The 24,347-nt window shown below is 34.0% G+C and overlaps 1 protein-coding gene across 1 annotated transcript in view; it reads right to left on the reverse strand.

Annotated features, from left to right (window-relative positions):
- Positions 1–17,484, reverse strand: part of LOC132702981 (ecdysone-inducible protein E75) — a 168,174-nt gene extending 150,690 nt beyond the window's left edge. The window contains exon 1 of the mRNA XM_060671942.1: positions 16,697–17,484. Within this exon, the coding sequence (XP_060527925.1) occupies positions 16,697–16,880 (184 nt within the window). The 5' untranslated portion in view covers positions 16,881–17,484. The remainder of the gene's footprint in view (positions 1–16,696) is intronic.
- Between the last annotated feature and the right edge of the window lie 6,863 nt (positions 17,485–24,347).

Consider the following 24,347-nt stretch of genomic DNA (forward strand, 5'->3'; position numbering starts at 1 on the left):
ATTCTTGTGATATTGACGGAAGACCTGAATTTAAATTTATTTTCATAAAAAACGGCAGGGAGCAGCTAAACAGTCTATGCAACAGGATGGACTCAAGTAGAGAAAAAAAAAGAAAACCGAGAACACTCCATATTTGCTGCAAAATATGAGAGGACCGGAGCTGTGATTTTTTTCTTATAATTTTGTTGTATTATAATAATGGTTGTGTCGACATATATAGTGTTCGATTTTCTTTTTTTCTAACCAAAAGCTTTAAGTTTTAAATCGTTCTGTGGTTATATCTCCTAATACGTTATATTAGTGATGAGTAGTTACCGACTTACCATATAAGTTTATCAGGGATGCAGGCCATTTAAGAGACATCGTGATGTTATTGAATTCAATTATTGTTTTGTAAGTTTATAAATAGAAATGATACAAGAAACCCTCTTACTATGATACCCTCAAATAATAAGTTTAGATAATTATGGAAACTATTAGTATTTGAAGGCATTGGCAGATTAATCTTAAAATATGTTAATCCTAATATTTACAAAGCAAGAATAGTCCACCTCTGATAAATAACTACCAATTCTGTTAAACAGTGTAAAATATCCAAATCGGTTTGTTAGGATCCACTAATATAGTACATGTGAAAATGTTTATACTAATATATCATACGAGTGCATCAACATCGACAATCTGTACAATAACTATTACTTTTTCAAAATTATGATGATTCAGTGTGTGTTTATTTTCATCGATTCACTCCGAAAATGTTTGTCAATTTTAAATAAATAAACAATTTTCCATCGTACTTCGTACAATAAAATATTCCATTCGTTTAAAATGTATCGCATTCAAAAAGCCAACCCTGAGCTTGTGCGGACTGACCGCGACAAGTTTTCCAGTTTTTCCTCGGAGCGGTGGCAGGTAGGCCTATGCTTCGCGTTCTGGAGGGCAGTTTAGGGCATTGGCTTTTCGCGACCTTCAACCATGCAACAAGACGACGAAGATGATGTGCCAAAGACGACGGTCGACGAACTGTCGCTGAACCGTCAACGTGTCTTTTCGACAGAGGACAGACCGTCGATGGACGCGTGATTATTTTTTCCAATGGAATGTCTTTATTCGGAATTTCCCCCTCACCACGGCCCCGTTGACACGACCGTCATTGTCCCGAACACTTGTCATATTTCGAAAAAGTAACGCACATTCGTGGGCACATGCATCGCATTGACCGACGGGCCGTGAATTTTAATGGTAGGTAATTTTTCGGGTATTGCCATTGTTTAGGGTCCATTGTAACAACCCATAAGAGAAGAAAGAAAGAAATAATAATTAATTATTTTAAAAAAAAGGGCGAGTGTCAATGGTAATGTTTATTTTTTTGAAAACTTTACAAAATATTAATGAAAATGGGTAACGACTGTGAAAAATATTGAACTACGCTTCGGAAGAATTAAAGTGAAACAATTTACCATGTATTGCTCGTTCTTATTGCTGAACTAACATTCATCTTTCTCTTGCTATACTGCATTGAAATTCTCCGTTTGCCCGAAATATGTTTTAAACCGCTATAATAAATAATTAATAATCGCTCTTTGCTGTATGATAATGAAACTTAGCAAAAAAACTATTTTATTAAGTGGTACACACAAGAACACTGATTAATTAGTATAAGACCATTTCCTGTTTTTTATCGCGGAAAATTTTGACCAAAAATTAAGGTTTTTTTTATGCAGGTACATAAGTAATACAATAAATAAGTCTACCGACCTTAATTTTTAACAAAATCATTAATTTATATAAGGCAACAATATTTAGAATTTAAGATATTCAACATAATTTACTATAAACAGTATTGAATATTTAAAAGTGATTTTCAACTCTAGAGTCAATCGACAATGCGCAATTCTTGCACTGAAAATAATTTTAAGTGTAAGTTTTGTAGAGAGACCGAGTGGATAATCTTTAATTTTCAGTAGAGCACATAAAATATTTAGTTTATCTTTCAATGTACTTCTTATACTGATTCAAAGTCTTCAGTGTTCTCAACGTTTTGGTTGAAAGAAAACAAAACAAGTTAATCAGAAAATGCGTTGACACCTACAGCCACATAAATAGTTATGAACGGGTTTTAGCCAGATCATAAGACTAAGTATAAGGTGATGGTATATTTTTTCCTTGACTCTTATCACAATTGATAAAGACAAAAATCATGATATTTAGTGTTTGTTTAGGTTGAAAAGGAATTTTTTTTCATCTATGTGGAAAGTTGCTGATCGAGCTTCGAAGTTATTATAGTTCAGCACGACAGCCAAGCTGGACAGGTAAATTAATGAATAATTAATATATCACGGTCATAAAAAATGTTGTGTTCCAATTATCGTCCTAGAACTGCATCTAGATGTGCATAAAATGTTGCAATTAGCAATCGAATAAAATTAAGAATTGATCTAATTAGAAAGTTTATATTATTAATATCCACCTCTGACGTTAATAATAGTACATCCCAATTAACATTAAAAATCAAAGTGATTTATTTATTATAAAAGTCTATTTAATTTAATATAAAAAAACACATACAAGTTCATATACCTAATGCACCCAAATTTCGAAAATTTTCAACATGTAAGAAAATATAACTAATGACTAGTCAAATTTTTTCAACAATTGCAATTGGTTTTGGTTACAATTTATTCCAATACTTATAATTGTGCCCAATACTTCGCCTTCCCATTTATTTTTACTATATTACTTATATTACAACAACAGGTATTATAGTTTAGCATATTTACACTAAACTTTAGAATGTAAAACTTCTGTCATCAATGTCAATTTCATTTTGCTAGATTCTAAAATTTACCTCATATCATCTAAATGCTTATTCCAAATAAAACTCCCATAAGCAGAATAGAATCAATATCTCGTTTCGTAAAAACACCCCACAAGACGACGTATTCGTAAAACCGGTTGTCGACCGATATTAACCCCGCAACGAAAATAAATTTCTATTTACTCCCACATGAGCGTCCTTTGCTCCCCAGTCGGAAATCGATTGCGACTTCGCGTAGATAAAAACTCACGCGATTTTCATTGGAAAGGGTCCAGTACACACGACTCATATTAGAAGTGCCCTAAGGTAGAGACCGAAAAAAATTGGATAAAGGAAAATCAAGGTTCGCAAAATCACCACCGTCGTCGACGCTTTGATGAAAGTTTAATGGGAAATATAGATTATAACCTTAACCTTCACGAAGGGGAAACTTTCCGGAAATTCTTTGGAAAATATTGGGGGAGAATCGTGTTCACTTAGTAGATAAAAGGTTACGGGCGTTTGCGAAATTATTGTTGAAATTTGTGAAATAAGTAAACAGCAAATTTTCGATGTTTAAGTGTTACAAATCATATAAACTCCTTATAAAAATAACTACACGCAGGCGCTTCAAAAACAGTTTAAATACCGCACTTTAGGGGATAAACAAATATGCCTCGTTGTCAGTCTACTCGTAACCAAATCGGAGACGAGCTACAACATTGGACTATTATCGAAGCTGTAGTCTGACCATCATAATTTCAATATGGATAAAAAATATACTCCCTTTACACATCAAATCATCAAAAGTTATTATTATTATCCATCAAAAATACTTACAATAATCGACACGTAAGTATTTTCAATTTCAATTTTCAATTAAGAGTTCAAGGGATTAGCTCAAATTATATTCTTCGGAACTCTCATACAATGCAGTCATCCCCGTTTCGCATAAAATCAATGATTCGTATTTCGTACTCCCCCAACTTCAGGACCTTGAATATTACTTGGATACTTAATCGGTCTTTTCTCCCCCTCACTCCACCCGAAGTAGACACGTCAGGAGGCTCAATGCACATAGCGTGCTAGTTCCATTGACATTTTAAATATGGCTATCGAAATTATAAAAAATAGGAGTATTCGTACCAGTTTTGAAGTATCGCGACCGATCTGCGATGTAAATGAAAAAGAAATTGTAAAAAATAACCTCTATAAGTATCACAAATCCACTAGGCTTAACAAAGGTCTTCCAAGCTTTCAACCTGTTTAAAATTTTATATATTCAAGTTGGAGCCTAAGGAAGAAAACGCCCACCGTCGATGCTGTGCCCTTTGATTCCGCTCCCTTCCCACCAAAAAGGGACCTTGAATTGCCCGGAATGATCCGGGGCTGGATGGTTATTTTAGGCAGCTATAGAGGGTCGCTGCACGGGCCGGTCCGGGCCAAGGTTGACCACCGTTGCCATATCTTGCGAAAAGAACGGCTCATGTAGAAAATCGGATATTGGGATGAAAGTCAATAGACATTTTTTATAAGAACAATTTGTTTGCTATCAAGAAAAGACGACTTGAAGTTGTGGAAAAATTCGGGACACTAAGTATTTTATATAACTGTGATCTAGAAAATCATTGATAATTTTAATGGTCGATGATAAAATTGAGAACGCAAAAATTAAATCTATTTAAAACGCTAGTTACTAATTTGCCGCTGTAATGGGCCTGAAAACTTAGAAGCAATTAATATCCAAAATATCTTTGAGAAAGGGGGAGAGCTGGCAATGTCGCCTCAAGGTCGATGGCACGACGGTTATCCGGCGCGCGCTCTGTTTTGATAAAATGCGGCAACAAGGTTAGAATCGCAGGCTCATCTCTATCCCGGAGCAAAAACTTTCGATGTAGTCAGAGACATCTTTAAATTTACAAATTGATGGGTGTAAATTGTTGACACAGATTATTTGTTTTTTTAGATGTTTGAGATGAAAAATCAATCGAAAAAGGAAGAAAAAAACAATTAACAAAAACAAATTTATGAAAATAAAATATACAAAAAAAAATTACTTTTGTATCCTCTTATTATTATTTATCATGCTCTTAAAGTTATTTTGATTGCTACTACTTGCTAGATAAATGTTGAAGTGAAAAAATATCTAAGTTCATACTCTAACACGTTTAAAACAAACTGAAATAATGTTTGTCGGTCTTTCGCTAAACTGATGTAATTATAATTCCATTCTTCTCGATTGTAAATTTACTTCCAATATATATCAATCGTGTATCACACTCTTACGTCAAAATATCAATCTCAAAATTTCTTACAAATATAATATTAATATAATAAATAAAGATAAACTCTGTTAAAGAAAAAACGAATTTAGCTTTGAATCTATTTTAATTTTTAATTACAGACTATCTAATAGTATGTTTCTCTGGTTGAATCATGTTAATTCAGAAGTTTACGAAAGGACAAGGAAGTAAAATGCAATGAAGTCATGGAGTATATATAATGCGAACTGCTTCATTATTTAATATTATTTATTTAACTGTAATTTACGTTAGTATAATCTTGATGATGGTTGCTTGTTAAAAAGAGTCTTTTATTAAATGGTATTAATTGAGTTTTTAAGTTTGAACCTATTTTAAATTATAATAAAATAGAATACACCTACTACTATTTGTTTTGAGATGGGGATCCCCATCATTGAAATTTAAAAATGATTTCGAAAAACTTTGGTTTTTTACATTTTTTCTATATATTACAATTTTCGAGTACCTTAATTTTTGGATGTGAATAAAGATTACTCGACTTTCTAAATCCCTTTTAACAAAATACTCTAACGTTGTTCCTAACCCGAAGCGGTAAGCTTGAAAATAGGCGAAGCAAATAACTGAATGAAGAAAGTCACTTAGTAATGTAGATAAATCAACCGAAAAACCGCTAGGCAATTTTTGCCTAAATAACTAATCAGGCGAAATAATTCGTTCGTTTTTATCTGCTTTCACTTACCTAGAGAACTACGAACGAGAAAGTGAAACCCCAGAAGCGAAAGCAAAAAGGACTAAAAGAAATTTCATCGACTTGCCTACATTAAAGTCAATATAAATAAATAAAAATTGGAAGATATAAATAAGTAAATACCTCTTTTACCCCGCGAGAACTTATTTTGCTGTATTATTAATGATTTTTCGGTATAGTATTTTACTAATTTAATAACTAGCATATTATTCTTATTATATTTGAGTTTATCGTGTCTCCAAAAAGAACTCACCCTAGTCCCAAGATACGGCGATAAATTTTCATATTTCTTTTATAATCGTGCCCGTTATTTTTTTTGCTCTGAAAAATTAAAATTAGAAGAGACGGTATCTTACTTTTTACCTAAAAAAAGGTGTTCTTGGTTATAGTTGATTTTAGCAGCAGTTTCAAAGTAAAGTAAATATTTAATTTTCTACTCAGACTTCCCCTAGCTTCAAAAATTTTAAAATATTAATGTCGCAGAAAAGGATATAACATCAACACTAATTTTTTTTAGGAGAATGAGCATTTTCATCTAAAAATTAAATGCAGAGATTCTCAGAAATGGTATTAGAAAAAATATACTTATAAAAAAAAAACAAATTGAACTTATGAAACGATGTAAGTTCATCTACTTTTCGAAAATATAAGTTGATTACACATTGCACACATCAAAAACTTTATGTTCAACATAATAATTAGCAGCAGCATTTACCTACCTTTTTATTTTACAGTATCAATTATGTAAAGAATAGCAAAAAGAAGATTGAAAAGACAAGATCTTTATTTTAGTCCAAAAGTGGTTTTATGAATTTAGTCGGTCTCGGAGGAACTTATCAAATATTGATAAGAAGAAATTGTGTACTCCTCGTGGAATTCCTAACGGAATAACTTCGAATTCCTCAGGTTTTAGTTCCAAAAGGATTCCCTCATATTGCACAACATACATACTGCGGTGTTCCCCTGGTTAACGATCTAATAGAGCAAGATGCATATAAAGTTGTTGCAAATTACAAATACTACGAAACAATATTTAAAGACGCTCTAAGTAACTTGCTCATTTAATGGGACAAGATTGGAATATAAGAGGAGCTTAAATATGACATAGTACTTCTCCTGAGGCACTGACTCATGATGAGTCTACCCGCTTAAGGGTTTCAAGGAGACACATCAAACCTTATGCAATATATGTACAAGCAGTTTTATAGTTCCTGTAAGAAAAATTTGGCAAAGTGCCCTCTAAACTAGATCTTAATCTACACAATATTTTCTTCTTATTCTTTTTCTTCTTCATTCTGTGAAATATATATGCAATGTTTTGTTAAGTATGAATTTAATTTTTTTGTGAAAACTTACTTAATTGCAAATGACTTTAGACATGTTACCTGCTAATATCTATTTTATTTATTTAGTTTTTCCCTTTATGTATATATTGTTTTCATTGAATAATCGTATTTTTCCTTGCTTTCTCTAAATGTCGTCAATAAAGATTAATATGATTATTATTTCTACCACCATTCCTACTACTACTACTGAATCTCCTTACTAGTTTACTGTGACTGCACAATAGCGCAATGGGAACGCTGCCTAATCAATAATTAAATTAAGTGCTTCCGGTGACTTAAATCGAGCAGGTTCGCATAAAAATAGCGTAGCTTTTAAACGAGACATAAAACGTTAAATGTGTGTTTACACCAAACAACATTATTATCTCTTATTAAATACCTTTCGACAACATCGCTTAAATGAGACGCAGTTTATTGGCGTGACCTTGCCCGTTAAACGCGGAGTTGTCAGGGTCAGGTTCGTTACGAGATATATATATATATATATATATATATTCGACGTCAAACATCTTCCAAATTTGATACAGAATTATAGCCAATGGGACCAGAATAAAAAACAGAAAGTCAGGTTAACAGGTGGGAGTTTTGGCCGCGCGAATTAGTTATTTGTGTAGTGTAGAGAAGGAAACAATTGGCAAAGTATTTACTGTTAACCAATGTAATGGCTTTTGCATATACTTTGTTTATCTTTTTATGATAAAATTTTTATTTGTTTTTAACTTTTGAAAAAACATTGTCATACTATATTAGTTTCCATGCCGTATTACTAAAAGAACCATAAAAACATGCAAATTGGTCAGGTATTTTTTGAATTTGAGAATCCCGATAAGTCCCTGGAACCATATTTTTTAATAACATTTGACACAATGCAAGCAAAGGAAATTTTTTTTTAAGCACCCTGTATATAAATTTTACCAAAAAAGTGAAAATACCCTTTCTAAGTATTACATGAGCTATATAGTTTTTTACCTTGGCTTATCCAAAAAGATATAGAGTATAAATAGTAAATTATGCAACAAGTGCGGTAAACGGCATTTGATTTAAAAAATTTACCGAACGTGTTGCATACTATACTTTTTCTACGACCGTTAGTTTTTGGGTACATTTTTGCAAAACAACACGAATACGTTCACTGATATGACTGTCAGAATTGACAAAGGTCAAAATTCAAAGCGTGGGAAATATCTCCGAAAACATCCGATTGTTTCCAAATCCGTGCGGTAAAATGCCGGAAATGTCCGAAGTGGCTCGGATTCATGGGAAACGAAACTGACGTGGTAAAGTGACGCTTCTCGCACGCTAGTTCGGTGCGTAATTAGGTATTTTACAGGCGGGAGTAGAAAAATAGTATAATATGCAACAAGTGCGGTAAACAGTATTTGACTCACGAGTTTATTTGACACGAGCGGAGCAAGTTTTTAATAAACGAGTGAGTTAAAAAGTTTACCGAACGTGTTGCATACTATACTTTTTCTACGACCGTTAGTTTTTGGGTATTTTTTCGCCAAACAACACGAATACATTCACTGACATTGCCGTCAGAATTGACAAACGTCAAATTTAATGCGTGGAAAATATCTCCGAAATCATCCGATTGCTCCCAAACACGTGCGGTAAAATCCCGGAAATGTCCGAAGTGGCTCGGATCCGTGGGAAATAAAATTGAGGCGGTAAAGTGACGCTTCCCGCACGCTAGATCGGTAGGTAATTAGGAATTTTACAGACGGGAGTAGAAAAAAATATATTATGACAAGTGTGGTAAGCAGCATTTGGGTCACGAGTTCATTTGGCATGATCGGAGTGCAGCGGAACGAGTGTGTAACAAACGAGTTTCTTAAGAAGTTCTCCAAATGCGTACATTTTTGCGAAACATTACGAATACATTCCCAGACATGATCGTCAGAATTGACAAACGTCGGAGTTCAAGCCGTGCGGTAAAATCACCGAAAACATCCGATTGTTCCCAAACCCGTGCGGTAATATCCCGGAAATGTCCGAAGTGGCTTGGATCCGTGGGAAACGAAACTCACGTGGTAAAATGAAGCTCTCCGCAAGCTAGATCGGTGTATAATTAGGTATTTTGCAGAAGGAAGTAGAAAATCGATGTGGCTATTTATGGAGTAGTATAAAAAATGTGTAACCCCAACTTTTCATTACTGCGTATAAAGTAACAAAACTAAATGAATGTGTTGTTTTATGTTGCTTTATAGACGCCTTATATAACATTAACGCCTGATTACAAAATATATTAATTGGGATTGACCAGCATTTGTTGCCTTTGCAAAATAATTTTAATCCAGGTTTAATTAAGTTAAATTTAGAAAATCGAAATAGAAATAGAATATTTTCGTGGGATTTCTTCTGGGGCTAAGATTACCCATTATTATTTATTTAGAATCGCCTTTTGAAAGTCTGATTATGAACCTCTTTTATTTCGTTTTGCAAGAATTAAGAAATCAAGCTCAAGATGCCCAAGATTAAAGATACGATACAAACAAAAATTCTTTTACAATTACAATTTTTTTTTACAATTAATATTTTATTTTTTAGGTTTGCTTTTGTTCTTTAAAATAACATTAGGTACATGTCTTGTTTGTTGATAGGATACATTACATATGTATTGTGTAAAATTTAATATACATATTAAAAATGTAAAAACTTAAACATGCTTTTTTATTGTATATTCGTTAATCCGAATAATATAATCCGAATTGGGCCTGATAATAAGGTGTTCGGACTAAAGAGGTTCTTGATTATTTTATCAAGATTATTTTAAAAATTGCAGAACTTTGTTTTTTGGATACGGCATGTTGTCTACGTGTTGTAGCTACAGTAAAAAGAGACCTGTATGCGTTTTATTATGTTATCAAGATTTTTTAGTGCTCAGCCGGTATCAAATAATATTAAATTTCATAATATTGCTACATACCTATACAAAAATATTAAATTTCGCAAACATGCCTCTCTATATCTGCAGAAAGATTAATGCTTTTGTAAAAGGACGGTGCAATATCGATAGGTGAATATGCCTGAAATCATTGTGTTCGAGATAAGATTTGCAATTATTTTTAGATCTGGCATTGAACATGTTTTTCCAACGAAATGTAGATAGCTATTGCATACCGAACCAACGATAACGCAGAAATAGCAGTGTATAAGCAGTGGTGCGAGCGAATACTTTAGCAGATCGAAAACTTAATGGTTGGATTATACAATTTCTAAATAGATAAAAGAGTTCCTATTGACTATTTAGTAACGTGGCTCAACTCATTCAGGGATCCGATTAATCGAGTCTTTAACCCTTACTTCAATTCGAAAATTGGACTTCCATAAAAGTGAATGATCTGGAAAAAAATAATGGCAGAAAGGGAAGAGAGAGAGAGAGAGAGAGAGAGAGAGAGAGAGAGAGAGAGAGAGAGAGAGAGAGAGAGAGAGAGAGAGAGAAATAAAGAAGATATCACGTGCTGTTTGTTACGTTTGTTATTCCTTAGTTTCTTTTTGTATATTTTATTTACTTTTTGAATCTGTTGAGAGTTATTGCTTAAATTTTGGTTTGTAGCAGTATCTGGCTGCTCTGATTTTCTTAGCCATTTGCGACCAAACTTTATTGAGAATATAAGTTGATAACTGTTATTGTTATTATTTTTATGATTAATGCAGTGAGGCTATTTATTATTATTATTTTTATATATGAAATACCAAATCATAAGATAATGTATGTATGGGGGGTGCGATACAAATATATTGGTAAAAATGCTTTTGACAAATTTGCCAATATAGAATCCTTCTTGATAGAAAATTTTTAGTGAATAGAAATCTTAAATTTTGTCCTGTTTGCAGAACTTACTCTAGGGATTTCATTAACCGAAAATATAACCTGATATATACTACTGTGCAATTCTATAAAACTAAATTAATAATAAAGAAGAATGTGCTCTAACGTCTGTGATTGCTTTTTTTTGTATATTTTTCGTACTTTTTGAATCTGCGAAAAAGTTAGACAAACAGATTTTGAATTGCCGCTAAAGATCATTTAATTGAACGAAACTGCGGACACAATAAAATGTTTGAAATCTATAATTCGTAACCACCAATAAGCGTACAAGCAATGGCGGCCTTGGTCGGCCTTCGTCGCGAAATTCCGCAAAAATTTTGTCACCATGCTGCGACGTTCCCAATCAACGGACTCCGTTTCAATGCCAGATATAATGTTTATTGCATAAAAAATGTTTCGATAAAACCACTGGTGTAGTTTTGTGCCTATAATTGGGAAACGCGGCTTTAGAATTGGTGATTGAGATTTTTCGTTTGACAGATAATATATTATTCCGGAGCCAGAAGAAAAGAAACGTAGAGGCAGGGATTCTTGTTCTGTTCTACACTGATACCAGGTTCCGAGGTCAGACGTGATCGTTGGCAGGCCTGAATGTAATTTTCTCAAATCTATTATTTCAGGGAACCAGGTGAAAATGAGGAGATCCACACCGAAATTGATCGGAAACCACCAAATTTAATCATTAAGGCGAGCTGATGCAAACAATAATTTTAAAAACATTTATATCGTCGCTGACGTATGCGCGTGCTGATCGCGATTTCAAATAACACGAATTCAAGGTCTAGGTTGCGACTCTGGCCAAAAATATCCGATCGATGTTTTGCGTTGAAGATGCTAAGCGGAATTTTGGTCTGCTTTTTTTATACTGCTCTTGGGAAAAACATTTTTCGAAACATCTTGGATAACAGAATATGCTTAAATGAAACGTTAAATTGAATGAAATTTTATTTTTCGAAATGTGGTCCATATTAATTCGTAAATATGTGCCGAAGAATAGTCCCAGGCCATTGATTCGAATATTTATCATGTCAAGTGCATCTTAACTTTGATATTTTCTATATTTGAAGTACGATTATAATATTTTCTTTATTTTCTAGGTAAAATCAAATCTGATCCTTTTTTAACAACTCTGTTTTTAAATCTTATGGAATATCCGGGGGCAGGGGCGTAGCCACTAACTATATAGCGGGGCGTAAACTGAAGTTTAAATGTACAAAGACAACAAAGACAACTTTAAAATAACAATAATATATCTTAGAAGTGTTAAGTTTTTCAATTTAGTTTAATTTGATTTGAGACGGAACGTATTCCGAAATTTTTCAATGAAGTTTTGTAGTATCTTCTTTATAGTAGTCACATGAACGGGTTCTAAGTTGGAAAATTCTTCCGGTCAGTATTTCATCTTACATGTATTTCGAATTTGTATTAGCCAGTGTTAGAGAAAATTGCCACGCTGTGATAATAATCCTCTGATTTTGGTTGATTCTGCTTTGCTCGATGGTAGACACTGATTTGAGATTCAGACAAAATATAAGTCACAATTGAATACTTTAAACTTAAGACCTTAAGTAATAGTTAAGCATTTATTCAATATAAAATTAAACTAAAGATTTTATCCATGACCGCTTTGTTTATATAACTAAAACTTACATTCAGAAAATTAAAAATACGTCTTGTCAATAGTTATTTGGATAATCCACATTACATCATATTTTTCACAAAATCATGTATCAATATGGAAAATAGATGCACACTTCACTGGGATGTTTTGTGCTATAAACTTTACCAACATAAATAAAAATCAAATCATAATTTACAGTTAGGTGTGCATCACATCGGTTTAATGCAAGCCAGAAACAACTAATAATAAGTTTTATATTTAAATCTTTATATGTTGGATAAGAAAATATATTTAATAGCTGCTTTAAAACAAAAAAGCACCTTAAGTCCAATGGTCTATTGGTCTTGTAGTTTTTTCCATATTTTGTGCTTTTCTTTTAACAAATCGTTTTTTTTTCGTCAATGGTGTATTTGGGAGACAGTTTCATGGTTGAGTATGAGTAACGGATTTTGTTAGACTTAGCCTTCTTTATTGTCGAGTTTTACGTGTTTTAAGTGTCTTAACATTGATTTGAATTGAGTTGACTTGAAGTTCTTCCTGTTCAATATTTGAAGAAATTCACACTTTTAAAAGTCACGGTCTAGTTATTTGTATTTCTTTAGAGTTCTTACGACTTAGGCTGAGTCTACACCGCAGGAAGTTTCTTTAAGACTGATTCCGATTCTGATTTTACACGGACAGTTTAAACGCTACTGTTTTGCACCTAGTCAGTGCTATCAGTTACAGAAAAAAATCAAACCCGAACTTGAACTTATGATTTGCGCTTAAAAAACAAATTGTTGTTTCGATATTGGGAAAGCCATGTAAGAGTACTGGAATTATTTCCGATGTCACCAACTAGCTACAAAACAGTCAGTTTTCCACCGCTCCCGAAGAATCAGTCTAAAAGTGCGGTAAGACGCCATCACATTGCGGATCACACCTTCCAACGGCTCCTGAAGCACAAGCTGTATCGAAATTGAACATAAATGTTTTTGGGAGTCATTTTGATTACCCTACTACCCCTAATAGTTTAATGTAATAAATGTAAAACACCCTACAAATAAAAGTTATCAAGAAAGCCTTGAACCCTAGAACTAGCAAAACCCGGCCATATTAATGTAAAGGCGAGAAAAAAACATGAAATAAAAAAATCGGTTTTTAAGCACGCGTATCATTATTATTTCATTAACATGCAAAATAGACAGGAAAACCTCGACAAAAGTGTCGCGTTCTTGTTTACATAATGTGCCGGACATTTACTATATCATACCAAGATAGTTTAATGGCCGTAATTGTTATTTTAAACTTGCGAAACAACAAAACGCCATAATAAAACGCGAGGTCAGCGGACTAGGGGCATTTTTTTTAATTCCCTGTCAACGGGCACAAGATTTTTTTGTGGTGTGGTGTACCAATCAGTTCATGGATATTAAAACTGAGTAAATTGAAAATGTATCAACTGAACATAGGTGCCCAGAAAAATAAACACATTAGTAGCAGTAGTAGAACACATATAGAACACAAAATTAACATAAATTTTCTTTCTATCTATAGACCTTCTGCGCCACTGAAAATCGGTTCTTGAATAACTTTTAGAAGATATTATAAAAATTTAGTATGATGGACGCTACTGTTGTGTCCAAAACTTACCCATTTCAGTTATACTGTAATTCAGTATAATAATTTAGTTACCACGCGAATTAACTGAAAGACGGATTAACTTAATGCTGTTATTAAAAAACTAATAATGTAATGTTCCCGTCGAACAATAGTGATACATACTGGACTTCATATTTCAATGTATGAAAAACAATATACAAGAATTTTAATCCTTAAGTTCACATATTTATAGCAGGCCAAGCAGTTTATAGTTGAAATTATAAGTATTTAGTTTTATATAAATATAATAAATCAATTTTTATAAGTGGCCCAATATTAAGTATCAAACACATTAATTAAGGAATTTTTCAACATCACATTAAACTTAAAACACGATTCGAGAACAAAACAAACGTCTGCTGATCGTGGAAAATTACTATATCTATATAATTCACTCCTAAAAAACACTATTGTGGATAATACTATTTGTCCTTAGATTTCACTAAGGCGACGAAGTTGCACACAGATATTTAATTAAATTAAATATTCCACTGCGTCCGACATAGACGCTTGCTGCTGCATGTCGCAAGGAGAAAATCTTCGACAACAACATGACAAAAGCGAACTATTTATTGTCCCTCTCGTTGATTCTAGAAGTATCGGCATGTCTTTGTTACGCTGGATGTTTGACCTATAAGCTCATAGGCATTTTTCGTTATCTGTATAGTTTATTTGTGCATATTCAAGTCTAGATAATCAAAAACATAAGCCACATATTCATAAAAATGCACGTGTGTGTGTGTGTCGAGGTGTGTGTTTACTAGCAAAAACTCACCTTATAATAATACGGAAACAACTCTACACAAAATCAAGTAATCCTTGCAAGGTTGTTGGGGCAAACTGCATTACAAAACACCCAGTCAAATGGAACTGGTACAAGCGGATTAACGCATATTCTTTATAGTGAAGGGCTTGTCAAAGTATATCAAAATATTTCCCCACATTTGAAAAAAACGGACCCCTACAAAGATTAACATAAACTAAGGAAGATAGATACACAACATATCTAAACCAAAATAAGATAATGAATGTAAGAACTGCATGGAAAAACAAACTATTTAATCAATTTAAAGTACTTGTAAGAGGATTAAATTATCGGCTGGTTGCAGTTGTCTTTAATTGAAAAATTTCTTGCCAGATTCATTAAGTTTCGACAATCAACATGTAAACTTCTACTATCATTCTTTTTACGTCCTACAAATTTGCTTTACATCACTTGAGACTCAAAAAAGCTTTAAAGCTTTACATTTGTAAGACACTACAATTCATAAAAAAATATATATTTTTAAAGTTATAGTATATATTTTCAATTTTAATTCTGCAGAACATTAATAAATAAAAGAGATATATTTCTAATTGCTTTCATTTCATCATATCTTGTGCGAAAAAATATGTACTATATAATAAATATATAATGCAAATATTTATTTATTTAATTGAAATTTTACCCATTTATACCGCAGTGGCATTTCCTAATCCTATGAAAAGTCAGTATGAAGGAAGATATTGAAAAAATTGCAAGTCTCTTACAAATTATAAGTAAAATTGTATGTGAATTAACCTAATATTTTGATAAGTAAACCAGAATTTAGTGGTGGCAACTAACTATTTAATTACAGTCGTTCAAAGTGAGTTAAATCAACTTTGCTAGAACACCAAACATTCTTCTTCAGTATGCAATCATATTTTTTATTTGAAAAAAACTTGCTCGATATAAAAATAACAATGAAATTACATCTTGAGGAACATTTCAGCATGATCCTCAATATTTGTCTGAGAAGGGCACGTTGGGGATTAATACATAATAATTAGATTAGAATACTTGATTTGCCGAAAAACGAACCACGATCGCATTAAAAATATTAAAATATTTTTAGAAATGGCCGCTAAAATAATGCAATAAATCTCAAAATGGTTTTCAAAACTCAGATTTTAGTTGAAGTAAGACTTTCCTCTCTTTTTCTTTATAGCTCTTGCAGATTTCGAGATATTTAGATCAAAATCAAAGCATATGTTATATTTTAGTGCTCAGATTCAGTGGTTTCCGATCTGTTCCAAAACTGTTGCAAGGGGGACATGTTTCCAAAATATCATTTTGTTTTAATATTTTGGTTTTTATACATTTAAAAATATTTTTTCTTATAATAAATATTTATTTTTATCCATATTTTAAATATAATAAATAAATTATAACATTAATGATGAAATTAGATCGTTAGAAAAATTAAGGGGGTGAACAATTTTTTTTTAAAGGGGGACACAGTTACAAAAAGGTTGAAAATCACTGGCTTACATTATCCACCGATTAAAATATATTAGGGAGGTTATTTATTAGGGATCATCCCATTTCTCCAACAACTTTTTTACGGTGACCAGCTCTAAAATACAAAATGAGTTTGCGGTTTTCTCAGGAAACGTTTAAGAACGTATGCCAAAAAACTTACCTAAATCCGGAATGGAGCTGGACGGCTCCTCCAACTTGTCGACAATCTTCACCTTCGGGGGCGGGGGTGGTGGCGGGGGCCTCATCGACGTCGTGGGCGACGACGTCGACGAAGATACGACCGCTCCCGAAGGAACACGGAACTCCTTATTTTCTCCTTTGAACACTATGGTTGGGGTTTGCATTGTGATTAGCTGGTTGCTTTGGGTCGAACAAGAACAATCGAAGTTTTCGCTCGCCCAAAATATATTTTAATTCAGTCCGGCCGGTACGCACCTGAACTCGAACCGAAAACAAGTGCGCGATAGCTTTTAGTGAGAAGGTCACGGCTCTTATCACAGTCCGACACCGGATAATAACAAAATAAACTCGTTACGGGCTGACGAAATATTAATTTCAGTCGTTCTTCTAACCTAACTTTTTTTCTTTTTTGCGCTTAACGACACTAATAGAGTTACGCTTCGGTGCGCCACCGAAAGTTCACCACGATAATAGAGTCATTAAAAAGGGGCGAGCCGCGTGAAACGGCCAGTCATCACCAAAACCCATCAATCATCGTTTACCAAACCGTCTTCGGATGGACTGACACTGAAACTGCACAACACGGGCACAAGGATCGTGCCTTGAGGCACCACTTTGGTCAGTGATGCGTCGATTCGCCGCGGCCGCTGAAACGAAAGTGAAATCCGTGGTTAGGGTTTTCGCGGCCTGCTGGGGTTGTTGGCGGCTGCGCTCTCTCCCTGCGTCGGGGGTTGGGGTGCGTGCCCTCCGAATGCGGTCTCGTTTCGATATGTCGGTTCGTCGTAACACGCGCCTAGCGTTCGCGCGTTCGAATGCGGCGCGAGTCGCCGCGCCTCCTTCGGGCGTCGAGTGCTTGGCCTTGTCCTTGAACGAGGCCCATGAACCCGATTCGGAGAGAGTCGCTGTTGCCGCGACCACCATTTTTTTTGGACTATCTGATGCTGGGGCTACGTGATGCGTATGCGAATTATTCATCTTCGTCGTTGCTTTACTTAATTCGATTGACCTGCAACCTTTGCCGAGTTCTAGCAAAAAATTGCGGCTACCTATACACAAGCGCGTATCACAGCACAGTGTTAAGGCTATCCTAAATTTATTTCGGTCAATTGACAGAACAATGGTCTACAAACCTAGTTGACCCACAGCTGAATATTGGGGAAATAACTTACTTAAAAAACAATGAACAAAATGTCTACACGCTTATTCTGTAGACGAGTTCTTTGAATTTACAACTTAATTTATTCTGTGATTGTTTATTTACTTGTTTATCTGTTAGTCCTTCTAATTTAATGTGTGTTGTGGAAGATTTTTTAATACAAAATATTTTTTCTTGGGGAGTTGAGCTCCTAGTACCCTTAATTTTCTGCACCTTCATGGTAGGTAGTTGATTGAGGAAGAATAGAAGCTTCCTCAACACAACCGACATGTACTGAGGCTCGCAGGACCCTCAACTGCTTCAGTCCCATCTGACCCCCCCTCCAACTCCAACATGGAGAGAACTATACTGTCTCTCTGGTCATAATAATAATTTTTCGCTGGTGTTTTTTTGCCTTTTAAAATTTGAGCTTAAATATTATTCAATCAAACCAATAAGTTTTTGTTAGAAGTGAAGTTTTGAATTTACTTAAGAATTGGTCATGTCACATGTGACACACCACACACCCCTTAAATGTGTGAATTTATAGATAGGATTGATATTCCCCATCTTAATGAAATGTACGCAACTTATACCGTCGAATATTTCTAAAATTTCTGAAAAAAATATTAAAAATCCTATTAAGAAGTGTGGTTGTTTTTAGAAGAAAAAAACAATCTTGATGGTTTCCGACATACTTAACAATTTATTTTACTTATCTATGGAGTGGCAGGTTATAACATCCAGTAAATAATATTACAGTCCTTGGCAAAAGGTTCGTCAAATTTATTCAGCAAGTCCCCTTGATATTTCCGAATGATCGTGGATTTACAGATTGTTTGTATTAAAACACGCGAGTCATTTTTCTGTTAAAATAATTGCAATTGTGATTTACAATTGTGTGTTTGTCATTTAAAACTCTTTGCATTGTGTAGTTATGGCCAAATTTGAATAAATAAATAATAAAACAATAAATATACTAGTTATTTATTACACATTTATAACGATCGTGCCAAGGAAAGTGAATTAAATGTAAATGTTTATTGGTAATTAATATTCACTACAAATATTTTTAAATTTGCATCTTAAACCATCATTCAACCAAACTTATTTGATATGTGAATGCAAAATTCAAAAATTTAGAACGCTGTTATTTCAACATTTGTATTTATCACTCATGTGGAGCAAGTAAAGGCAAATATTTGATCAAGGTCAAAGGTTTATACAGTCGCGCCCTTACCTCAGTCAAATTATGCAGCACTACAGTAACATATTTTAGAAAAAATTTAGAAAATATTTCAAAATTTTCAAATTATTTTTAATGTTTAAAAGGTCTTTCTAGAAATAACTGAAAATGAAAATATTAAACATATTTGCCATGTGGCTCCATCAAACTAACCAAAACTAACCATAGCTAACATTCCGCTAAGAAAACAATTTCAATTTGAATTCGTCGATTTTAAGTGAAACAAAAACTTCCATTTTTTTCATTAGCAGTTTTATAAATAATAATATTATTTTTTCTTTAAATATTAAAAATGAAAACAAATTATAACCGTTAAAACATTTAGAGAAGCTATCTTTAGATTATTTCGCTGCTCCGGTATAGCAGTGAAACTGCAAAGAGCAAAATTTTTCAGTAGCCAAAAACGAAAATGAAATTTTGTTCTGACTGTTGTTAATTCGGCACATCGTTTTTAATAATACGAAATTGTTAAACGCGTTCGATCTGCTGGTCAACCACCATCGCAGCAAAGTTTGCATATGTATTTATTTTTAATAGTCCAATCCATTATTGACCCAAGTGGATATTGAAGACTTTTAATTGCAATCTGCCTTAAAAATAAAATGTACCGCACGTTTAGGACCAACCAGTATGTATCAACCTTTTTCAAATGAATATGTTTGGGTACGGTGTTATATTTGCTCATTTGCCTAACAGAGTTTTTAGAAAAACGATCGAGTCTTAGGAAGTAAATTCATAGCGATTTATCAGAGAACTAACCGATATCTCAAATGGTAAAGTTTGATTGTAGTTTTTATTTCGTTGATACCTTTAGAAAATGCTATTGCTTTTCCCAGTTTTTTGATAAGCAATGGGCATATTCATCGGTCATCCGGCGTGCAGATACAAGAAGAATTCGTTTGTGAATATTTTAAATCAATCGAGACGGCAACGTCGCACGAGTACGACCGGGCGTATCGATTGATAACGTGGAACGGAGAAAGAATGAAACCGGGAGACTCTTGATTGCGTTGGTTGGGGTCGTTGATGCTGCTGCTCCTGCTGCTGCGTCGGCATGCGTGTGCCTGCGTAAGTATTTGCGACTCTTTTTCACTTTCGTAATGCAAGCACAAGTCGATAAATTTTCTGGAGCTGCATTATTATACGCGCTGGTAACACATTTCAACCAACAATAATTAAATTAAATAAATATTTTAAATCCGTTTTGAAATATGTTTGGGCAGTGTTTAGGACCCCGATAATCGGCTCCGGGACTAGAAAATTTTGGTTTGCAATCTTCATACCTCGATACACTCTCAATCAACATTGACATCACTTGTAACTGTTTTTAGTAGTAGAAAATCCATGCAACTGAGCACCCAAAATATCTTAGCCACGCACCTATGCAACTATTCTAAATTAACCTTATTGCTGAGATAAATGTTGTTTAAAGTGAGTTCGTTAATACGATATCATATGATGATACTAAGCTCTGTTTAAAAATTGCGCGTGCAGCCTTGCAAAAATTTTTGCGACTTGTTTCGATTATTGCCAACGTTCAGCCGGGAAGGTCAGATATCACGAGATAACAGAACGTCACGGCAACCTTTTAGGTTCAAAAATTACCATAAAAAATGGCCGAGAGGAAACGATTATGTGGCTTAACAGGTGGTCGCACACATAGCTAATAAAAAATATTTTCTGCTCCGCTGTAGTCAGTCGAGCGTCAAGGAAATACAAAAAAGGAGCCAGACTAAGACAGAATGCATAGCATAGATGAAATGGTAACAGCTACGTTTTTCTTTGCATTTTCAATAATATGCTGTAAAGTAAATGTGTAATTACCATCAATTCTACTTTTGATAACGGAATATAATTATCATTCTGTGTTTAAAAGAAAAACATAATCAAATTACGATTTGCCTCGGGAACTTAAAACTATAACTCAGTCATCATATTTTCAGAACCTTAAAATATAAACACAGTGCAAGAATAAACGGAGTACGCTAATGCAAATCTAAAGAAGACCAATCTGGTGTGATTGGCACTCAAGAAGTTGGCATCGAACCTACCTCCTAACAACCTATAACAATGACATCCTACTCTTAAAGTCGAGAATAGCAGCAATTCTCGAAAAACTGCACGACTCTTTCTTGGAAAGTTTTGATAAATTTTTGAGCGCTTAACTAGGTAGGAGAGGTTTAATACTCAATATTTGCCACATTCCCAGCAAAATTCGTCTAAATAAATGCATAGACCCTTTTTTCTAAAATTTTTGTTTTTTATTCATGTATTTATCTCACTTATTAAATAACATACGGAATTCAATAACAAACCTAACAATTACAGTTTATTACAAAACAAAAATTGAAACAAAATCATAAATATTAAAAAAATAAACCTATTGTTGTGTTGTGACGGAAATTATCACAGAAAACTAGTTTTCCATAAAATGCTCCGTACATGCCTAAAACTTAAATTTAAATAATATTCTCCCTCTGTCTCTCTCTGTCTCTCTCTCTTTTTTTCTCTCCCGAAATGAAAAGCTATATAAGCTACCATTTAAAAAATTGATATATACATACACAAAGCGAGTCACCAGTTCACGAGAATAATAACTTTGAAATTGATCCAAATTTTAGTGGTGCGTTATATTAAATTATATAATTTTTAATGGAACAACGCTATATATAACCTGATCATCTAAGGCGTCATAGGGGTTAGACTAGCAAATATTTTTTCGAAATAAAAGGCATCTATAGTAGGTATAGCTTCTCGTGGGGAACAGAACATGATTTCGGGTATAATCAAAACCACTTAAATATATTATAAATTGTTGTGTTGCTTTTACAAGTTCAACAAATACAAATATTCTTTAAAACATATGAATGTTAATGTAAAAGTTTGTGCTAAGAGTAGGCATAACTTTGGGACCATATATCTCTTCGATTAAACATCTGGTAGCTCTATGTTTGGGACAGTTTAACCCATATATTTTATGGTTTTTGATTTTTTAAAGACTGTAATGGTGGTGTGAGGTAGGACACGAGAATGCTTTAACGAAACAATAATCATCAGCGCTTCATTTCGCATATTGTCATCTCGACGGAAATTCCGAAACAGCAAATCAACGAAAACAAACAGCATTATTAGATATTACATAATTGCATTACATTTGCGCCGTACGTGTTTTAATATTACACTAACTTTAGTTTGACTTTACGTTAGTTTACTAGACGATTTTTTTGTCACCAAAAAATCCACTTAGTTGTTTTATTTACTTTCCTCAAAAACTAATCAAGCATTCGATCAGGTACCTGTTCTCAAAGTAACTACACCTAATCGTATCGGCATCATCGATAAAAATGTCCAAATGTGAGATAATTTATTAACCGCGTCAAATTATCAACGTCTAAAAATAAATGAGAAAAAATACACATTTTTCAAGTACAAAACAAAAAACGGCGACTCGCTGTTTTCAAGTTCAACCTCATCTGAAAACATACGTTTTGTTTGGGAGATCTTTCGCTGGCGCGTATGCGAATTTTTAGCATTTTAACGCGACCTTACAATAATACCGACAAGGTCGACCGAGGTTTACCAACGATAGTTGAGTTCGACGAGACTCCTATCATATAAACCGTGTCTGCAGTTAAAGAAATTCCATTGGCGGAACCGCGGGCGATTCGTTTGGATAAACCGCGGCCATTTTCTAGGAAGTACATCGTATTATTCGTGCACTTTGGAAAAAATTAAACATAAATTCTTAAACTGTTTTAATATAGAAAAGTGAGAACGAATCCGCTGTTGCATTCTCCACCAAATATGGCCTGTCACCTGCACGGTGACATTTTTATCTACACTGTAAATGGCATAGCTCGCAACATGTAAAGCAAATTTGGTTACAATAGGACCTTAATTTCCTTAGTTTCATGTTGTGATGAATTGCTTATACTGGTTTAGTCCTGATGGTTTTGTTACTAGTTGGTGGGGTAAATTTTGGAATACTAAAATCTTCCTCACTTTAGTCAGTATATCACCCTCCTAGAACACTAATATCCTTTTTATGGTTAGATTCTGAGGATGTGGATATGATCAATGTGATGAACATTGAGTTGGCTCCCTTATATAGTAATACAATATTTGGCCCATCGACCTGTATTTGCTACCTAGTTGGTAAAAACGAATTCCAAAATATATCGGGGTGGGCATAAGTCACCTGATTTCGAATGAAATGGCACAAAACGTTTAAGTCAGGTAATCTTTAAACCTGCGTGTATTTTGCCAGCTTAACATCGTTACGAGCGAACGGCAAAAGTGGCGTTTAGTTTATGCTGCAGCAGCGTCCTAAGTAATAATGTGATACCCTAAATCATTATATCGATGGGAAGTTGTTCACCTCCTCCTCCCCCTCAACATGGCCACTGCTGTTGTGTACTCTCGAACTACCGTAAGAGACTATTGGACGTCTCTCTGACTTGTGACCTAAAGCTTCAGATCGTTAATATAAAATAAATGTGTGACCGTATGATCTTGTCTTGACGGTGGTGCATTCAGGTATCCTCGCGTTTTTCGAAGTGATGATGAGGTAACTAGCAGGAACATGCAAAACAGTAAACTTTTGTATGTATGTATTTGTATTCATACATCAACAGGTTCTTATGATTTGGTTTACTATCTCTTTACTTTCTTGCATAGTTTCCAGTCTAGCTTTCAGACCATCTAAGAGCTCGGCCACGAGGTGTTTTGCGTTTGGTTTAATGTCTTTGACCTATTTTCCCCTTCTGTTCTCATTCATTTTATCTACATGACAAAATAGTAATCTAATCCTTCCTTGGAGTTCTTATGGTCTCATTTCTGATCTCTTTGTTTTCTGCCCTTGTTTCTACGGTACATGTTTAGCACTGTTGCAGCATATTAGCTCTCAGTGGCCATGTACTTGTTCTTTTAAATTATATCTCTCCGGTATCCTGCAATTCTGGATGTTTTGTTCGCCTGCATACGGGTTTCTCTGCTTAAATCTCTAGAGCTTCTTATTTCCACTCCCAAAGGGGAACATTTCGAATTTGGTCGTGAACTACATTTTATCAACTCTCTTGCAAACTAGGTGGATTGTTGGGAGCTCTAAGAAGAATGAGAGGTAACAGGAGCCGTCCGACATGTTGACACAAAGTACTCGTCATTGACCCTATTTAAAGTCTGGTATAGATTGGTCAGATGGTAATTGCTTGGAAAGTCGATTCACGATAACAAAGATCTAATTAAACCAAC

The sequence above is a fragment of the Cylas formicarius genome, unplaced genomic scaffold, assembly GCF_029955315.1.
Source record: "Cylas formicarius isolate icCylForm1 unplaced genomic scaffold, icCylForm1.1 PGA_scaffold_6__28_contigs__length_40554024, whole genome shotgun sequence".
NCBI classification, from domain to species: Eukaryota; Metazoa; Arthropoda; class Insecta; order Coleoptera; family Brentidae; genus Cylas; species Cylas formicarius.